This window comes from Taudactylus pleione, unplaced genomic scaffold (genome assembly GCF_031769625.1).
Source record: "Taudactylus pleione unplaced genomic scaffold, aTauple2 ptg000333l, whole genome shotgun sequence".
Lineage (NCBI taxonomy): Eukaryota > Metazoa > Chordata > Amphibia > Anura > Myobatrachidae > Taudactylus > Taudactylus pleione.
Genome location: NW_028284734.1, coordinates 1,209,743 through 1,226,556, shown reverse-complemented (window position 1 = coordinate 1,226,556; position 16,814 = coordinate 1,209,743). Strand labels below are relative to the sequence as shown.

At 45.3% G+C, this 16,814-nt stretch overlaps 1 protein-coding gene across 2 annotated transcripts in view; it reads left to right on the top strand.

The window, feature by feature from the left end:
• IQGAP2 (IQ motif containing GTPase activating protein 2) overlaps positions 1 to 16,814 on the top strand; it is a 319,379-nt gene that overhangs the window by 158,180 nt on the left and 144,385 nt on the right. For both annotated transcript variants that reach the window (XM_088443725.1, XM_088443724.1), the window contains exon 5: positions 105 to 181. In XM_088443725.1, the coding sequence (XP_088299851.1) occupies positions 105 to 181 (77 nt within the window). The remainder of the gene's footprint in view (positions 1 to 104; positions 182 to 16,814) is intronic.

Below are 16,814 nucleotides of genomic sequence, written 5' to 3'. Positions count from 1 at the left end.
TTTTATTCTTTGTTATGTAGAAATTTTTTTTTTAAGCACAAATAATAATAAATATGCAGTTGAATTATGGCCATCACAAATATTCTTTTTTGTTTGATTTTTAGATATTTTATCCAGAGACCACAGATGTTTATGATCGTAAAAATATCCCACGTGTCATATATTGCATTCATGCTTTAAGGTAATATAAAAACCCCATCATATTTATCTTTTATTCATGTGCAAAAAGGTTACTGTTCCAAATTGTTTTCCTGACTTCAGTCGATATATCCTAGAGCAAAAACCAGTCAATACCCCTGAATTGACAATATGGATGATAACTAGGTTATCACAAATAGGAGCGCTGTAGTGGGTGTTATCTCCAATAGGTTGAGAGCAGCTGGAAAATAGGGATAGCCAGTCCCTTAATAGAGAAAAACAAAATGGAATAATACCAGCGCTCAATTAAAAACAAAATCACATGAAATACACATTTATAGTTTTAATCATATACAATTAAAAACATAATCCATAAAAATGCACAAGTATTGTAACAGCTGTCTAATAAAAAGTAAAGAATTGAAAAATGGGCGTACTGAGCAACATTCAATTGTGAAGGTAAACCACCATATAGTCTGCGTTTGATTTGTCAAATGAGTGGATATAGCAGTTAGATAGTCCGCATTATCTCATTGCAGCCACAATATTAGTATACCGCAATAGTCTTAGGAGACTCCAAATCCCAAGGTATCAATAGGTGAGAAGGGATGTGCACTCCTATAGTTACCAGTTCCAGTGTCCATATGTTGTATAGGGTCTTAATTAGAGATGCTGGCAGAGCTGTCGCATGTGAATAGTCCCCCTGGGCACAGTTCCTGGTCCAAATAGCAATATCCAATGGTGGGTCATCTCACCAAAAAGTGGGGAAGTTGGTCGGCTCCTGGCAGTAAATGGTGGTCACCTATAAGCCAAGTTCTGATGCGTTTCGCTGCATGAAGCCGCAGCTTTATCAAAGGATATATATATATTTATATAATAGAACAGAGAGATGTACATTCAAATGGTATAATTTCCTGCAGTGGTTATAAGGCACAATGATCCCTATGGCTACATGCATTTTCTGAAAAGTCTCAGTGTGTTTTCATCAACAAATAGATCTTACTAACTGCTATCGGGCTCATTTACATTTGGTTGTAAGTCAATTTTATGACACGCCTCTCAGATGTACAGTACACGCCCACTTTACAGCCACGATCATAGATGGTGCTTTCACAATCTCCCTTATATGCTTTTTCAAAAGCACTAAACCTTAAAGGTAACCTGCATTAAGTGCATCAATATACTAGTAAATACATAAATGTTGTTGTAGAGAAGATAAGACTGTGCTTTAGTAGGTGATACATTTTGATTTCTCTTTGTGGCAACAAGAATCCACAGTGTCTATTTGGTACCACTAACATGGCTCTGCTATGAGAGTTATGTCTTCTGCTGTAACAGTATAATAGCATAGTTCTGTCGTGTATATGTGTAGTTATGTGACCTCTCGTCCACTGAGGTGTTCTATAAAGATTTTATAACTGACTGCATGGCCAAGCCCATATATTATGTGTTGACGTTGTTAGGAGAGGACATCGGTATGTTATAGATTACTATTCGAGATAAGCAAAGTGAGTTTCACACAGTTAGTTTTCATATCTACAATCGACAAGTTCTGCTTGTATTTGCACTATATTTGTCAAACATCCTAATCTGACTAGACCTGGGAAAACAACAGTCTTTTTATCCTGCTCTGTGGCCTGCTTGTGGTAGGGCTGAAAACATACTTGCCTACCCTCCCGATTTGGTCGGGAGCCTCCCGAAAATCAGGTGCCGCTCCTGACCTCCCGGGAAGGCGGGCAAGTTTCCCGGCTGCCGCCGACTCCTCCAGTCCCACCGCAATTACTTGTAAAACAGCGGCAGCCAAGGGGGGCGGAGACGCGATTCATGTCATTTTGGACCCCCCCCTTGTTTCACACTGCCTGTAATATCGGCAGTGTGTAGCGGGGGCGGGGCCAAAATGATGTGCTCGTGTGGCTCCGCCCCGCCCCAAAAAACGTATAATCTGGCTGGCCCCGTCCCCGTTTGCTGGCCCCGCCCCCCCAGTAGTGCCGATCTGGCTGCTCCCTCCCGGAAGGGGCAGCCAGATAGTCGGCAAGTATGGCTGAAAATATAAAATTTTAGGCCAAATTTTGCAGCTAAGCTCACATTAGACGTTTATATGGCGTTACATTACCACCTGCTTTAATGACCGCTTGGGTTTTCCGAGGCATGCTATCAATACGAGTCTGGATCACAGTCATGGAATGGGCATAATGTCATATGAATAAGTGGTCCTTCAATGCAGCCAAATTCGGAGGGTGTTTGTGTTTCTTCTTCATAGCCGTTCCAAAATGTCCCAAATTTTCTCAATAACATTGAGATCTGGAAAATTGGAGGGGCACGTGAGATGTGGCACGTCAGTCTGGTGCTCTGCAAACCAATCCTGCACAATTCTAGCGCGTGGATCCACGAGATGGTCTTCGTCTTTCAGACACAGGACGAATGGCAAAACCGCATGAGCCAACAATGGGCCTGAATCACTACCGTATGCAATTGCGATTATGCACGCTATCAGCCGATTGTTGCGATCCAGAACTTTTGAGAAGAAGTTCACTTTTAAGCATTTTTATATTATTATTTTTACAGAGCCGGATCCGTGCTTTTTCCATTTTTATAATATATATTTATTAATTATTATCCATCTGTGTATTATTGATCGATTGATCTAGGTTTTAATGTGATTATGTGCAATAAACTCTAAATATTTTTCAAATCAGCAGCCATTAGACAGCCATTAGCCAGTAGTTCTCGCCAAAGTGTTCATTCTGATATGGTTTGGCTGGGTCCGGCATTGTACAGTTGGAGAAGTTCCTGACGCGCTTGAAACCCGACTGGTGGTTGCTAGGTGCCCTAAATGCCTGCGGCCCCTGACTTTCGTCCACTGTTCCGTCGTTTAGATTCTTGGTGTCCATGCTGCTTCCACTGTAGATGGAAACTGCGCACTGTCTTCGAGGGCACACCAACAAACGCTGCCACCTCCTCCAGGCTATGGCCAGGCTCTCGGCTCTCGGCCAAAAACAATAGCTCCCTTTTGACTCTCGGTCACGTCACGTGTATGACCCATGGTTCCAACTGAAAAAGAAAAAAACAATATCTCAACAAATTGCATTGTTATCTATACCTCAGACATTCACAATGATCTTCCAATAGTTTTAGTGTCACCATCTACACGCATGTTCACGTCCCGCTTCGTTGAACTTATATGGAGTTTGTCTCTCTGTATTCCATATTATTTTGTCCAGTGTGTTTGTTCTGTGTACAGACTGCCCGATCCGTCATGACTGACATCAAAACTGGACAAGCATTTTATGTGCCCACAGAGTTGACCTGTCAATCACCACCAGCCCGTGCAGCAAGTGTACAGGTGGTCAGCCGACCGCCCGTACACACAGCACGATGCCCCAATAATATCTCCAGATATATTGGGTATAGGCTGTGCAGCACAGCTGACGTGATATCCCTGTAAACAACATCATTCAGACATATCGCTGGTGCACACACGATATATCGGCCATTCAATTGAGCGGCCAGTGTGTACCCAGCATTAATGTGGGCACTGAACTCCTTATCACAATTACCTTTTTTTAAACCCCTATACCGTGTGTAATTACTGCCATGTAATTTCACTAATTGTAATCTGCACTGTACACGATTGTTCCTAAATTAATTTACGCAATATTAGATGCAATGTATTTTCTCAGAGTTTCTTAACCTATGTAAATGCACTAAATCTGGACCTTGTGCCTTTAATATATTCTAGCAAATATGTCTCTGGTTTTGCTGTGCTTGCATTGTGGGGCCTTCACGTGCTTTGGATGTAGAATGTGATGTAATATTGAGTCTGAGGTTTGGCAATGGTAGATTATATAACCCCTATCTTCCCTTAGCTCATAGATTACGGTTCCCTGTGAGTATTTCCCTAGGTCAAGATCCCATTTACATGATGTGACGCCTGTACAAGTGTGCTGTCCAAATGTAGATTTTGGCTCTGTGGAGGTGATTGCTGCAGATGTGAGAGCCCCAGCTGTGTGTGTATATGTGCAGTGTTTTATATTTGGAAAAGATTTCATCCGAATGTGAAACTAGAGAGTAATGGAAGTTGTCTTTCTTGATTAATATCCACCCAAACAACAACAAACCCAAGTCACTTCTATAACCTCACAGGAACACAGACCGTTCTCAGTGCCTTTATCTGTTACTCTACCACAAAAGGTCAAACATTGGTTTGAGAAGTCAATCTGTGTGCTATTCATTACGCACCCACCAGTTGTTGCTTGAGTAGAACAGAGCCTGTAACATCTGCCTCGTATTTCCTGTCATTGCAAGTAGCACTACTGACTTCTATCTAGGGGCTCACATTATCTTCTTCCTAGACTTGTCCGCTCATTTCCTGTCTATAAAGACCTTTTCCTCTTCTAATCTGTAATGATGGCAGGTATTGCACTGATTCACAGAACTACAAACACAAATATTCCCAATATAGAACTTAAATTACCACCAATATATAAATCAAATATATAAATCAAATTTGTGCATTTGAGCCAGACACATGTATAATACAATTAATGAGTTCCTGCACAGCTCATCGTCATTAGTGTATTGAGAACATACCTAGTGGTAAGTAATTTTGATGCACTTTTGAATGGAGTCGAATTAAAGGAAGTACAGTAGCATGAGAGAGGTAATAGGCTCCCAAATGCACCTGGTCCTTATAGGGGCTGGACCAAATGATCCAGCCATCAAAATTGATTAAACAGACAACTGTAAACAATATCAGATGGTCCACACCGCTCAACTTTCACACTTTGAGGGCTCTGTCCTGCCTTCCCTATTGGCCCAGTAGTTGAGGGGGTATGTTCTGTTCATTACTGCCATGTACAGTCAGGTGCATAAATATTGGGACATTGACAGAATTTTCATATTTTGGCCTCTATTCACTACCACAATGGCTTTGAAATGAAACAAACAAGATGTGCTTTAACTGCAGACTTTCAGATTTAATTTTAGGGTAATTACATCCAAATCAGGTGAACGGTGTAGTAAATACAATGGTTTCTATATGTGCCTCCCTCTTTTTAAGGGGTCAAAAGTAATGGGACAAACTAAACAATCCTAAATCTAACTTTCACTTTTTAATACTTTGTTGCAAATCCTTTGCAGGCAATTACAGCCTGATGTCTGGAACGCATAGATATCACCAGACGCTGGGTTTCATCCCTGGTGATGCTCTGCCAGGCCTCTACTGCAAATGTCTTCAGTTCCTGCTTGTTCTTGGGGCATTTTCCCTTCAGTTTTGTCTTCATCAAGTGAAATGCATGCTCAATTGGATTCAGGTCAGGGGATTGATTTGGCCATTGCATAACATTCCACTTTTTAGCCTTAAAAAACTCTTTGGTTGCTTTTGCAGTATGCTTCTGGTCATTGTCCATCTGCACTGTGAAGCGCCGTCCAATGAGTTCTGAAGCATTTGACTGAACATGAGCATATAATATTCCCCAAAACACTTCAGAATTCATTCTGCTGCTTTTGTCAGCAGTCACATCATCAATAAATACAAGGGAACCAGTTCCATTGGCAGCCATACATGCCCACGCCATGACACTACCACCACCATGCTTCACTGATGAGGTGGTATGTTTTGGATCATGAGCAGTTCCTTTCCTTCTCCATACTCTTCTCTTCCCATCACTCTGGTACAAGTTGATCTTTGTCTCATCTGTCCATAGGATGTTGTTCCAGAACTGTAATGGCTTTTTTAGATGTTGTTTGGCAAACTCTAATCTGGTCTTCCTGTTTTTGTGGCTCCCCAATGGTTTACATCTTGTGGTGAACCCTCTTTATTCACTCTTGTGAAGTCTTCTCTTGATTGTTGACACATATACACCTACCTCCTGGAGAGTGTTCTTGATTTGGCCAACTGTTGTGAAGGGGTTTTTCTTCACCAGGGAAATAATTCTTCTGTCATCCACCACAGTTGTTTTCCATGATCTTCAGGGTCTTTTGGTGTTGCTGAGCTCTCCGGTGGTTCTTTCTTTTCAAGAATGTTCCAAACAGTTGATTTGGCCACACCTAATGTTTTTGCTATCTCTCTGGGTTTTTTTTTTATTTTTCAGCCTAATGATGGTTTGCTTCACTGACAGTGACAGCTCTTTGGATCTCATATTGAGAGTCGACAGCAACTGATTCCAAATGCAAATGTCACACCTAGAATCAACTCCAGACCTTTTACCTGCTTAATTGATATTGAAATAACGAGGGAATAGCCCACACCTGTCCATGAAAGAGCTTTTGAGTTGATAGTCCCATTACTTTTGGCCCCTTAAAAAGTGGGAGACACATATAGAAACCGTTGTAATTCCTACACTGTTCACCTGATTTGGATGTAATTACCCTTAATTTAAATCTGCAAGTCTGCAGTTAAAGCACATCTTGTTTGTTTAATTTTAAAGCCATTGTGGTGGTGAATAGAGACCAAAATATGAAAATTCTGTCAATGTCCCAATATTTATGCACCTGACTGTAAGGGAAAGGGTAGGCATGGACATCGGTCACTGCTGCATCAGACATCTATGCTTATGGTTCAATAAAGGGTGATTTTTGCATCAATCCTGGGAGCATGATATATTGATGGCATCGATCCAGGCAACAACATATAGGCGTCAATATTTTATCCTAGCTCGCTGCTTTTGGAAAGTCTCCATTGAGATTCTCCGAGAGGCTGGGAGTGCCTATATAAATTCACCCCAGAAGTCCTTGGTTTCTTCTGATAAAGGGGGAGGGGGCTTGGACTGCACACTTTAATTCTAAACCTAACAAGAGGTGCTGCCATGCTGAGACATGTAGTACAATGCAAGGGCCATAGTACCCAGAGTGTCTTCCTGCATTCTAAGAACAATGATAGTCAAAATAATTCTGATAAACTCTACAAATAACATGGAGTATAAGTGAGGTTCTTAGTACATAGAATGAGATGCAGTGCAGGACACAGTTTGTAATCGAGAAGCAGGGTCGTACTTGAGTCGCAGGACCAGTGTAGACATCACAGATATGAAAAACACTGATGAAACCAAGGGGTCTATTTACTAAGCTTTGTTAGGAGATAAAGTGAACGGAGGAGGTAAGGTACCAGCCAATCGGCTCCTAACTGCCATGTCAAAGGCTGTTAGAAAAATGACAGGAGCTGATTGGCTGGTACTTTATCTCTGTTCACTTCATCTCCTAACAAAGTTTAGTAAATAGACTCCCAACTGAGAGAAAGGCGAAAACTAAGCACTTAATCATGAGCCCTGTGCACCTTAGCATTAATTTCTACAGATTTACATATCTGCCAGTACAGGATTTCAGCAGACTTATAGCCTGGCGTGCCAAATAGTGCTCTTGGCACACCAAGGTCCTTGCGACTTAGCCCTGGCAATCGTCCTTTTTTCAACAGTTGCTCCACATTCGCCCTGCTAAAAGCTGCGAGAAGTGATGATACATTACTAGCCTACACTGACCCCTGGGGGGTCAGTGTACAACTATGTCCTACTAGGTCACATATAAAAGGTTCCAATTTGAGCGTCCGTGACTATTCTTCCCTTCCCAGCTTTTGTTATGAAGAGTGTGAGACTTTGTACATGGGTTGTACGAAGTTCTTTGCAACAAAGGTCGAAACCTATTGTCTCAGGTACACTGTGAGCAGCTTTATATGCATCTATAATGTGACTAAGCTGCAGTATTTAGTGAAATGTTCGCTACGCTAGCCATATTGGAGCGCCTCAGTCGGCAAGGCATCTCATGCTGTATGGTATAAAGAAGCTTGTTATACAGGGCGTTTCACTCGCTATTGGCCCCAACGTTTTCCTTATAACTTAAAGTAATTGAGGTAATTTAGTGAAATGTGACAATGATATACCTTGGTCTGGAAACATGAGGACCAGTGGCGGATCCAGGGGGGGGGGGGCGATAAGGGCGATCGCCCCCGTAAAACACAGCCCCAGCTCCGCCAACCTACTGTACCTGTAGGCTTCACAGCAGTGCAGATGTGAGAGAGCAAAGCCAAGCATGGTTAAGCTGCGGGCCCAGCCGAGACCTGCCCGCTGCAGGCACAAGCAGGCAGGCAGTCAGCTGTTAGCCCGAGGCAACCACGCTGGGGCCAGAGAAGGGGGAGGAGTGACATGGGATTTGTAGTTTATCTTGTACTGCTCCCACTCTGACCGCGAAAAGAAACTACCACGAGGCATTGCCAGCAGCATGAAAAGTCTGTGGAGTTGCTACATTACAGCCTGAGCACTGGCATGCCTTGTCTCCTGGAGTCCTGGTTGGTGACATGGATGGATGAAAGTTCATGGTGAAGCTCCTGCAGCCTGGCACACTGGTCAGTAACCCAGCTGATAGGGAGGGTGGTTGTCACAGTCTGGAGAGCAGCAGTGGCACACTGTAAGCTGTGTGCATAGCTAAAGGCAGTGCTGCTAAACTGCTAATACAGTAGCTCCAGCATGGCTCTTGTTGTGCTTGGAGGGAGAAACAGCCTGTCACATTTGGAGGCCTTTTTTTTTATTAATGTTAACCCCTGGCTGGATAATTGCTGAATTGCATGTCATGCGTGTACCTCCTGCCCTGTCAGTCAGTCAGGGGGATGCATCCTCCTCTATTCACATTAGTGTTGTGGACAAACTTTACTAGTACAACTGTGTCCATGCTTTTACATAAGTACAGTACAGAGTTCATCAGAGGCAGGCTCCCAAGAGGCATACAATGTATGGGGAGGGGGGTGATGGGCATATAATATATAGGAGGGGAGGGAGTGATGGGCATATAATATATAGGAGGGGAGGGAGTGATGGGCATATAATATATAGGGGATGAGGGGAGGGAATGATGGGCATATAATATATAGGGGATGAGGGGAGGGAGTGATGGGCATATAATACATAGGAGGGAAGGGAGTGATGGGCATATAATATATAGGAGGGGAGGGGGGTGATGGGCATATAATATATAGGAGGGGAGGGAGTGATGGGCATATAATATATAGGGGATGAGGGGAGGGAATGATGGGCATATAATATAAAGAAGGGGAGGGAGTGATGGGCATATAATATATAGGAGGGGAGGGAGTGATGGGCATATATGTAGGGGAAGAGGGGAGGGAGTGATGGGCATATATGTAGGGGAAGAGGGGAGGGAGTGATGGGCATATAATATAGGGGATGAGGGGAGGGAGTGATGGGCATATATATAGGGGATGAGGGGAGGGAGTGATGGGCATATATGTAGGGGATGAGGGGAGGGAGTGATGGGCATATAATAGGAGGGGAGGGAGTGATGGGCATATAATATATAGGGGATGAGGGGAGGGAGTGATGGGCATATAATACATAGGAGGGAAGGGAGTGATGGGCATATAATATATAGGAGAGGAGGGGAGGGAGTGATGGGCATATAATATATAGGAGGGGAGGGAGTGATGGGCATATAATATATAGGGGATGAGGGGAGGGAATGATGGGCATATAATATATAGGGGATGAGGGGAGGGAGTGATGGGCATATAATACATAGGAGGGAAGGGAGTGATGGGCATATAATATATAGGAGGGGAGGGGGGTGATGGGCATATAATATATAGGAGGGGAGGGAGTGATCGGCATATAATATATAGGGGATGAGGGGAGGGAATGGTGGGCATATAATATAAAGAAGGGGAGGGAGTGATGGGCATATAATATATAGGAGGGGAGGGAGTGATGGGCATATATATAGGGGATGAGGGGAGGGAGTGATGGGCGTATATGTAGGGGATGAGGGGAGGGAGTGATGGGCATATAATAGAAGGGGAGGGAGTGATGGGCATATAATATATAGGGGATGAGGGGAGGGAGTGATGGGCATATAATATATAGGAGGGGAGGGAGTGATGGGCATATATATAGGGGATGAGGGGAGGGAGTGATGGGCATATATGTAGGGGATGAGGGGAGGGAGTGATGGGCATATAATAGAAGGGGAGGGAGTGATGGGCATATAATAGAAGGGGAGGGAGTGATGGGCATATAATATATAGGGGATGAGGGGAGGGAATGATGGGCATATAATATAAAGAAGGGGAGGGAGTGATGGGCATATATGTAGGGGATGAGGGGAGGGAGTGATGGGCATATAATAGAAGGGGAGGGAGTGATGGGCATATAATATATAGGGGATGAGGGGAGGGAATGATGGGCATATAATATAAAGAAGGGGAGGGAGTGATGGGCATATAATATATAGGAGGGGAGGGAGTGATGGGCATATATGTAGGGGAAGAGGGGAGGGAGTGATGGGCATATATGTAGGGGACGAGGGGAGGGAGTGATGGGCATATAATAGGAGGGGAGGGAGTGATGGGCATATATGTAGGGGATGAGGGGAGGGAGTGATGGGCATATAATAGGAGGGGAGGGAGTGATGGGCATATAATATATAGGGGATGAGGGGAGGGAGTGATGGGCATATAATATATAGGGGATGAGGGGAGGGAGTGATGGACATGTAATATATAGGGGATGAGGGGAGGGAGTGATGGGCATATAATATAAAGAAGGGGAGGGAGTGATGGGCATATAATATATAGGAGGGGAGGGAGTGATGGGCATATATGTAGGGGAAGAGGGGAGGGAGTGATGGGCATATATGTAGGGGAAGAGGGGAGGGAGTGATGGGCATATAATAGGAGGGGAGGGAGTGATGGGCATATATATAGGGGATGAGGGGAGGGAGTGATGGGCATATATGTAGGGGATGAGGGGAGGGAGTGATGGCATATAATAGGAGGGGAGGGAGTGATGGGAATATAATATATAGGGGATGAGGGGAGGGAGTGATGGGCATATAATATATAGGAGGGGAGGGAGTGATATATATAGGGGATGAGGGGAGGGAGTGATGGGCATATAATATATAGGGGATGAGGGGAGGGAATGATGGGCATATAATATATAGGGGATGAGGGGAGAGAGTGATGGGCATATAATACATAGGAGGGAAGGGAGTGATGGGCATATAATATATAGGAGGGGAGGGGGGTGATGGGCATATAATATATAGGAGGGGAGGGAGTGATGGGCATATAATATATAGGGGATGAGGGGAGGGAATGATGGGCATATAATATAAAGAAGGGGAGGGAGTGATGGGCATATAATATATAGGAGGGGAGGGAGTGATGGGCATATATGTAGGGGAAGAGGGGAGGGAGTGATGGGCATATAATAGAAGGGGAGGGAGTGATGGGCATATAATATATAGGGGATGAGGGGAGGGAGTGATGGGCATATATATAGGGGATGAGGGGAGGGAGTGATGGGCATATATGTAGGGGATGAGGGGAGGGTGTGATGGGCATATAATAGGAGGGGAGGGAGTGATGGGCATATAATATATAGGGGATGAGGGGAGGGAGTGATGGGCATATAATATATAGGAGGGGAGGGAGTGATGGGCATATATATAGGGGATGAGGGGAGGGAGTGATGGGCATATAATATATAGGGGATGAGGGGAGGGAGTGATGGGCATATAATACATAGGAGGGAAGGGAGTGATGGGCATATAATATATAGAGGAGGGGAGGGAGTGACGGGCATATAATATATAGGCGGGGAGAGAGTGATGGGCATATAATATATAGGAGGGGAGGGAGTGATGGGCATATATGTAGGGGAAGAGGGGAGGGAGTGATGGGCATATATGTAGGGGACGAGGGGAGGGAGTGATGGGCATATAATAGGAGGGGAGGGAGTGATGGGCATATATGTAGGGGATGAGGGGAGGGAGTGATGGGCATATATGTAGGGAATGAGGGGAGGGAGTGATGGGCATATAATAGGAGGGGAGGGAGTGATGGGCATATAATATATAGGGGATGAGGGGAGGGAGTGATGGGCATATAATATATAGGAGGGGAGGGAGTGATGGGCATATATATAGGGGATGAGGGGAGGGAGTGATGGGCATATAATATATAGGGGATGAGGGGAGGGAGTGATGGGCATATAATACATAAGAGGGAAGGGAGTGATGGGCATATAATATATAGGGGAGGAAGTGATGGGCATATAATATATAGGGGAGGAGGGGAGGGAGTGATGGGCATATAATAGAAGGGGAGGGAGTGATGGGCATGTAATATATAGGGGATGAGGGGAGGGAGTGATGGGCATATAATATAATGAAGGGGAGGGAGTGATGGGCATATAATATATAGGAGGGGAGGGAGTGATGGGCATATATGTAGGGGAAGAGGGGAGGGAGTGATGGGCATATATGTAGGGGAAGAGGGGAGGGAGTGATGGGCATATAATAGGAGGGGAGGGAGTGATGGGCATATATATAGGGGATGAGGGGAGGGAGTGATGGGCATATATGTAGGGGATGAGGGGAGGGAGTGATGGGCATATAATAGGAGGGGAGGGAGTGATGGGAATATAATATATAGGGGATGAGGGGAGGGAGTGATGGGCATATAATATATAGGAGGGGAGGGAGTGATGGGCATATATATAGGGGATGAGGGGAGGGAGTGATGGGCATATAATATATAGGGGATGAGGGGAGGGAGTGATGGGCATATAATACATAGGAGGGAAGGGAGTGATGGGCATATAATGTATAGGGGATGAGGGGAGGGAGTGATGGGCATATAATAGGGGATGAGGGAATGGAGTGATGGGCATATATATAGGAGGGGAGGGAGTGGGCATTTCATATATAGGGGGTGAGGGGAGGGAGTGATGGGCATATAATATATAGGGGATGAGGGGAGGGAGTGACGGGCATATAATATATAGGGGATGGGGGGGAGTGATGGGCATTTATATAGGAGGGGAGGGAGTGATGGGCATATAATACATAGGAGGGAAGGGAGTGATGGGCATATAATATATAGGGGATGAGGGGAGGGATTGACGGGCATATAATATATAGGGGATGAGGGGAGGGAGTGACGGGCATATAATATATAGGGGATGGGGGGGAGTGATGGGCATATAATATATAGGGGATGAGGGGAGGGAGTGATGGGCATATGATATATAGGGGATGAGGGGAGGGAGTGATGGGCATATAATATATAGGGGATGAGGGGAGGGAGTGATGGGCATATATATAGGGGATGAGGGGAGGGAGTGATGGGCATATAATATAGAGGGGAGGGAGTGATGGTCATATAATATATAGGGGGTGAGGGGAGGGAGTGATGGTCATATATATAGGGGATGAGGGGAGGGAGTGATGGGCATATTATATATAGGGGGTGAGGGGAGGGAGTGATGGGCATATAATATATAGGAGGGGAGGGAGTGGGCATATCATATATAGGGGATGAGGGGAGGGTGTGATGGGCATATATATAGGGGATGAGGGGAGGGAGTGATGGGCATATAATATATAGGGGATGAGTCAGTCTCAATTTCACCTGCTGACTAGGGGGGTGAACAGCTGGCCTTCACTTCGTGCATGCGTGTACAGCTGGCCTGGATGCTAATGGTGAACACTATCAACACTTGCTATGACTTCCTCATGTTTCTCATAGAACAAGGTATGTCTGTGTCAACTTTCACTAAATTACCTCAATTACTTTAAAAGTTCTAAGAAAAACTTTGGGTCCAATAGCGAGTGAAACACCCTGTATAAGAGCATGTCTGTAACACTCTGTGTGTGACTGATCTGAGTTCAGTGCTTGTAGAGAACGTGGGGCGATTCTTCAGGACCCCTGCACAAAATACTGATGCACCGAGAAATGGATGCTTTTACAATGGTTATTGGTTATGAGTTCATCAATTATCCATCCCCAGGAAAGAGTCTGTTGCTATCCATGTTTCCCTGTGCCATGGGGCCTCTTCCCTTTATTGTGCAACTGCCACTAGGTAAAGGAACAGGACGGGTGGTCCAGCAAGTTACTTTTGCTTCACATTGGATCAGGTGAGGGTACGTGACCGGGGCAGTCCAGTGTGTCAGAAACACTGGCCACACTGTGGTTCCTCGATCCCTTATCATGCACCCATCATCACAAATGTTACTGTGCCGATTCCTGCCAGGGCAAATGTTAGGAGGTTTAGATGAACTTTCCTGTGTACCATAGGCAGCTATGGCTATTTGTGTGCTTATCACAAGCACGAGAGGTGCTTCAAGAATAAATGGAATTGCTGCTATTCATAACTCATTGAGAAACCGTTTGGTTTATCCAAGTAGATATAGTTTGTTAGGCCGCAGTCAGGGACCTAACTCATTCGATAATATAAATAGATGTCCCCCTGAAACATTTTCAGCTCATGTCCCTAGTACAGGGGCGTATCTATAATGGGTGCAGAATGTGTGGGGCCATGGTCCCCTGGATCCAGGAGGGGCCCCACACCACACAGCCTGCACCCATAGTATTACTTACCTCTCCGGAGTCCCACGTCTGTGCGGGGGTCCGGCACTGTGAAGATGACTGGAAAATGGCTGCGGAGGCCATTTTCCCACCGTTTGCGCATGCACTGTACAGGCAAAATGGCCGCCGTGGCCATTTTCTTGGTGACCTGCACCTACGCTATAGACTCTGGATGTACTCTAGCGCCCAGAGTCTCTAACTCCGGCGCTGGCCGTGCACAGCTCAGTGCGCTGCCGGACAGAGAGGAGGGGGCCCGTGTCAGAGATTAACACGGGACCCTCCGCTCTAGAAACGCCCCTGCCCTGGTACCTTCAGAATAAACTGATTGTGCACATGCCCTCGCTACCATCTGCTTGCCTTTCTGTTGAGCAAGATCTAACGTACCACCTGCTGGTTAGAGGACGATTGGACCATTCTACTTGCAGCTTCCTTGAATAGACCCTGGCTTGCTTACCAGTTCAACTTCTAATATATGCATACTTGCCGACATTCAGCTCCCTCCTTCTTGGAGGGAGCTGAATGCCTGTGTACAGCGGGGGTGCTTGGCCGGGCAGTGACTAAGTATTGGGGGCCCCTCTTCACAATGCCGAAATTAAAGGCATTGTGAAGCGGTTGGCAGGGGCCACGATGGCGCGATTCAGTGCGAATCGCGTCACCGGTCCCCCCCACTGTGGGGGTTTCTATCACTAGTGCGGGGGGGCTGGATGGGTCGGGGGAAGCCGAGAGGCTTGCCCGCCTTTCAGGGGGGCCGGGCGCGGCACCCGATATTCGGGAGGCTTCGGGCCAAATCGGGAGGGTAGGCGAGCATGAATATATGCTAAATTTGGGCTGCTCACTACAATCACCTTTTGATAATCAGATTGATGTACCTACCACTACGACTAAACTGATGTCAAGTTGAGACTACTCCTTGATTGATACACAGTCAATTCCTAAACCTGCTAATTTTTCCCATCTTCCCCCTGGTCATCCTCGCCTCCTCTTTTCACTGTCGTTTTCCATTCTGTATTGTATTGCCTGCCTTTGTATGGTTTTATTGTAATACTGTGATGATCCTTCAAACAATTTTTGCAGAAATAACAAAAGAAGGTTGGTCTTTAATGTAATATTTGACAAATTGAGTGCATCACATTTGGAATAGTTCTGTATGTATTAGCACTATTTATCTTGTTCTGCGTGTGTGTATAATTATCACTATTCTTCTGAATCTGTGGACGTCTGCACAAACTGTTTTATTTTACGCTATATGTAATTGTCAGTATCTGGCCTGGGCGGGCAATATGGACATTTTTGGCATTTGCTGAAAGTGCTGAGTGAATTAGCAGCTAATCTGGGATCCCACATATTTGTTATAACGAGCTGTTCTGCTACAGCCAGCCTCCCTTCCCAGTTTCTAATAGGAATATCTTGTATTGCAGCCATTGCATGCTGTGCACTTGGCTTCCACCCCCGGGGTTCGTAATCTTGCCAGTAGATGGACTCAATTGTTAGTTACACAGTGAATGATATAACCTCTGTGACATAATTTCATTTCAAGTCCTGCCCTCCTCAGCATTGGTTGTTTCATGTATTGTTGCTGTAGCGCAGACAACTGTACTGAATTACTTTTTTCTTTCTGTGTTTGGATATATCTGCAACTAGTGGAAGATAAGGGGACCTGGCAGTGATTTTGCTTCAAGTCCAGGAGCTTTCAGCTAGGCCACTGGTTTGGTGTGAGGGGTGGATTCTTACTGACCAAAACTTAATGTAAAGCCCATCACAAGTGCCTCTGTACCACCATATTTTATTTTTAAATGATAGCTGGTTGGAGGTAATCTGTATGCAATGTGTCTTGTTGCCATGGTTGTAAGTAAACATTTTCAAGGCACATGCAGGGGGGTGACCATCTGCCACATCCTCCAACTTTTTTAAGCTTCTCTACTGATCAGCCAGTGTGTGCAGTTACCAATGGAAGCAGCCTACATGGTCAACCACTTGCAGGGGGGGGGGTTAGGTTTTAGGGCTCCCGGGGGGACTTAGGGTTAGGCACCACCCTGGGAGACGTGGGTTTAGGCTGCGGGGAATGGGGGTTAGGCACTTGGGGGGTAGGTTAGGGTTAGGCACCTCTAAGAGAGGGTTAGGGTAGGGAGTATGGTTAGCAGCACTTACCTTAATTAGCAATCGGGATCTTCACCCCTGCCAGGCTTCCTCTGTCGGCCACGCGGCCGGCGGTAATACCTACTACACCCCTCTGCAGCCTGTATGTGATTGGAGAATATTCAGATGTAGCAAACATTAAATTGAAGTTTACACATCACATGCTATT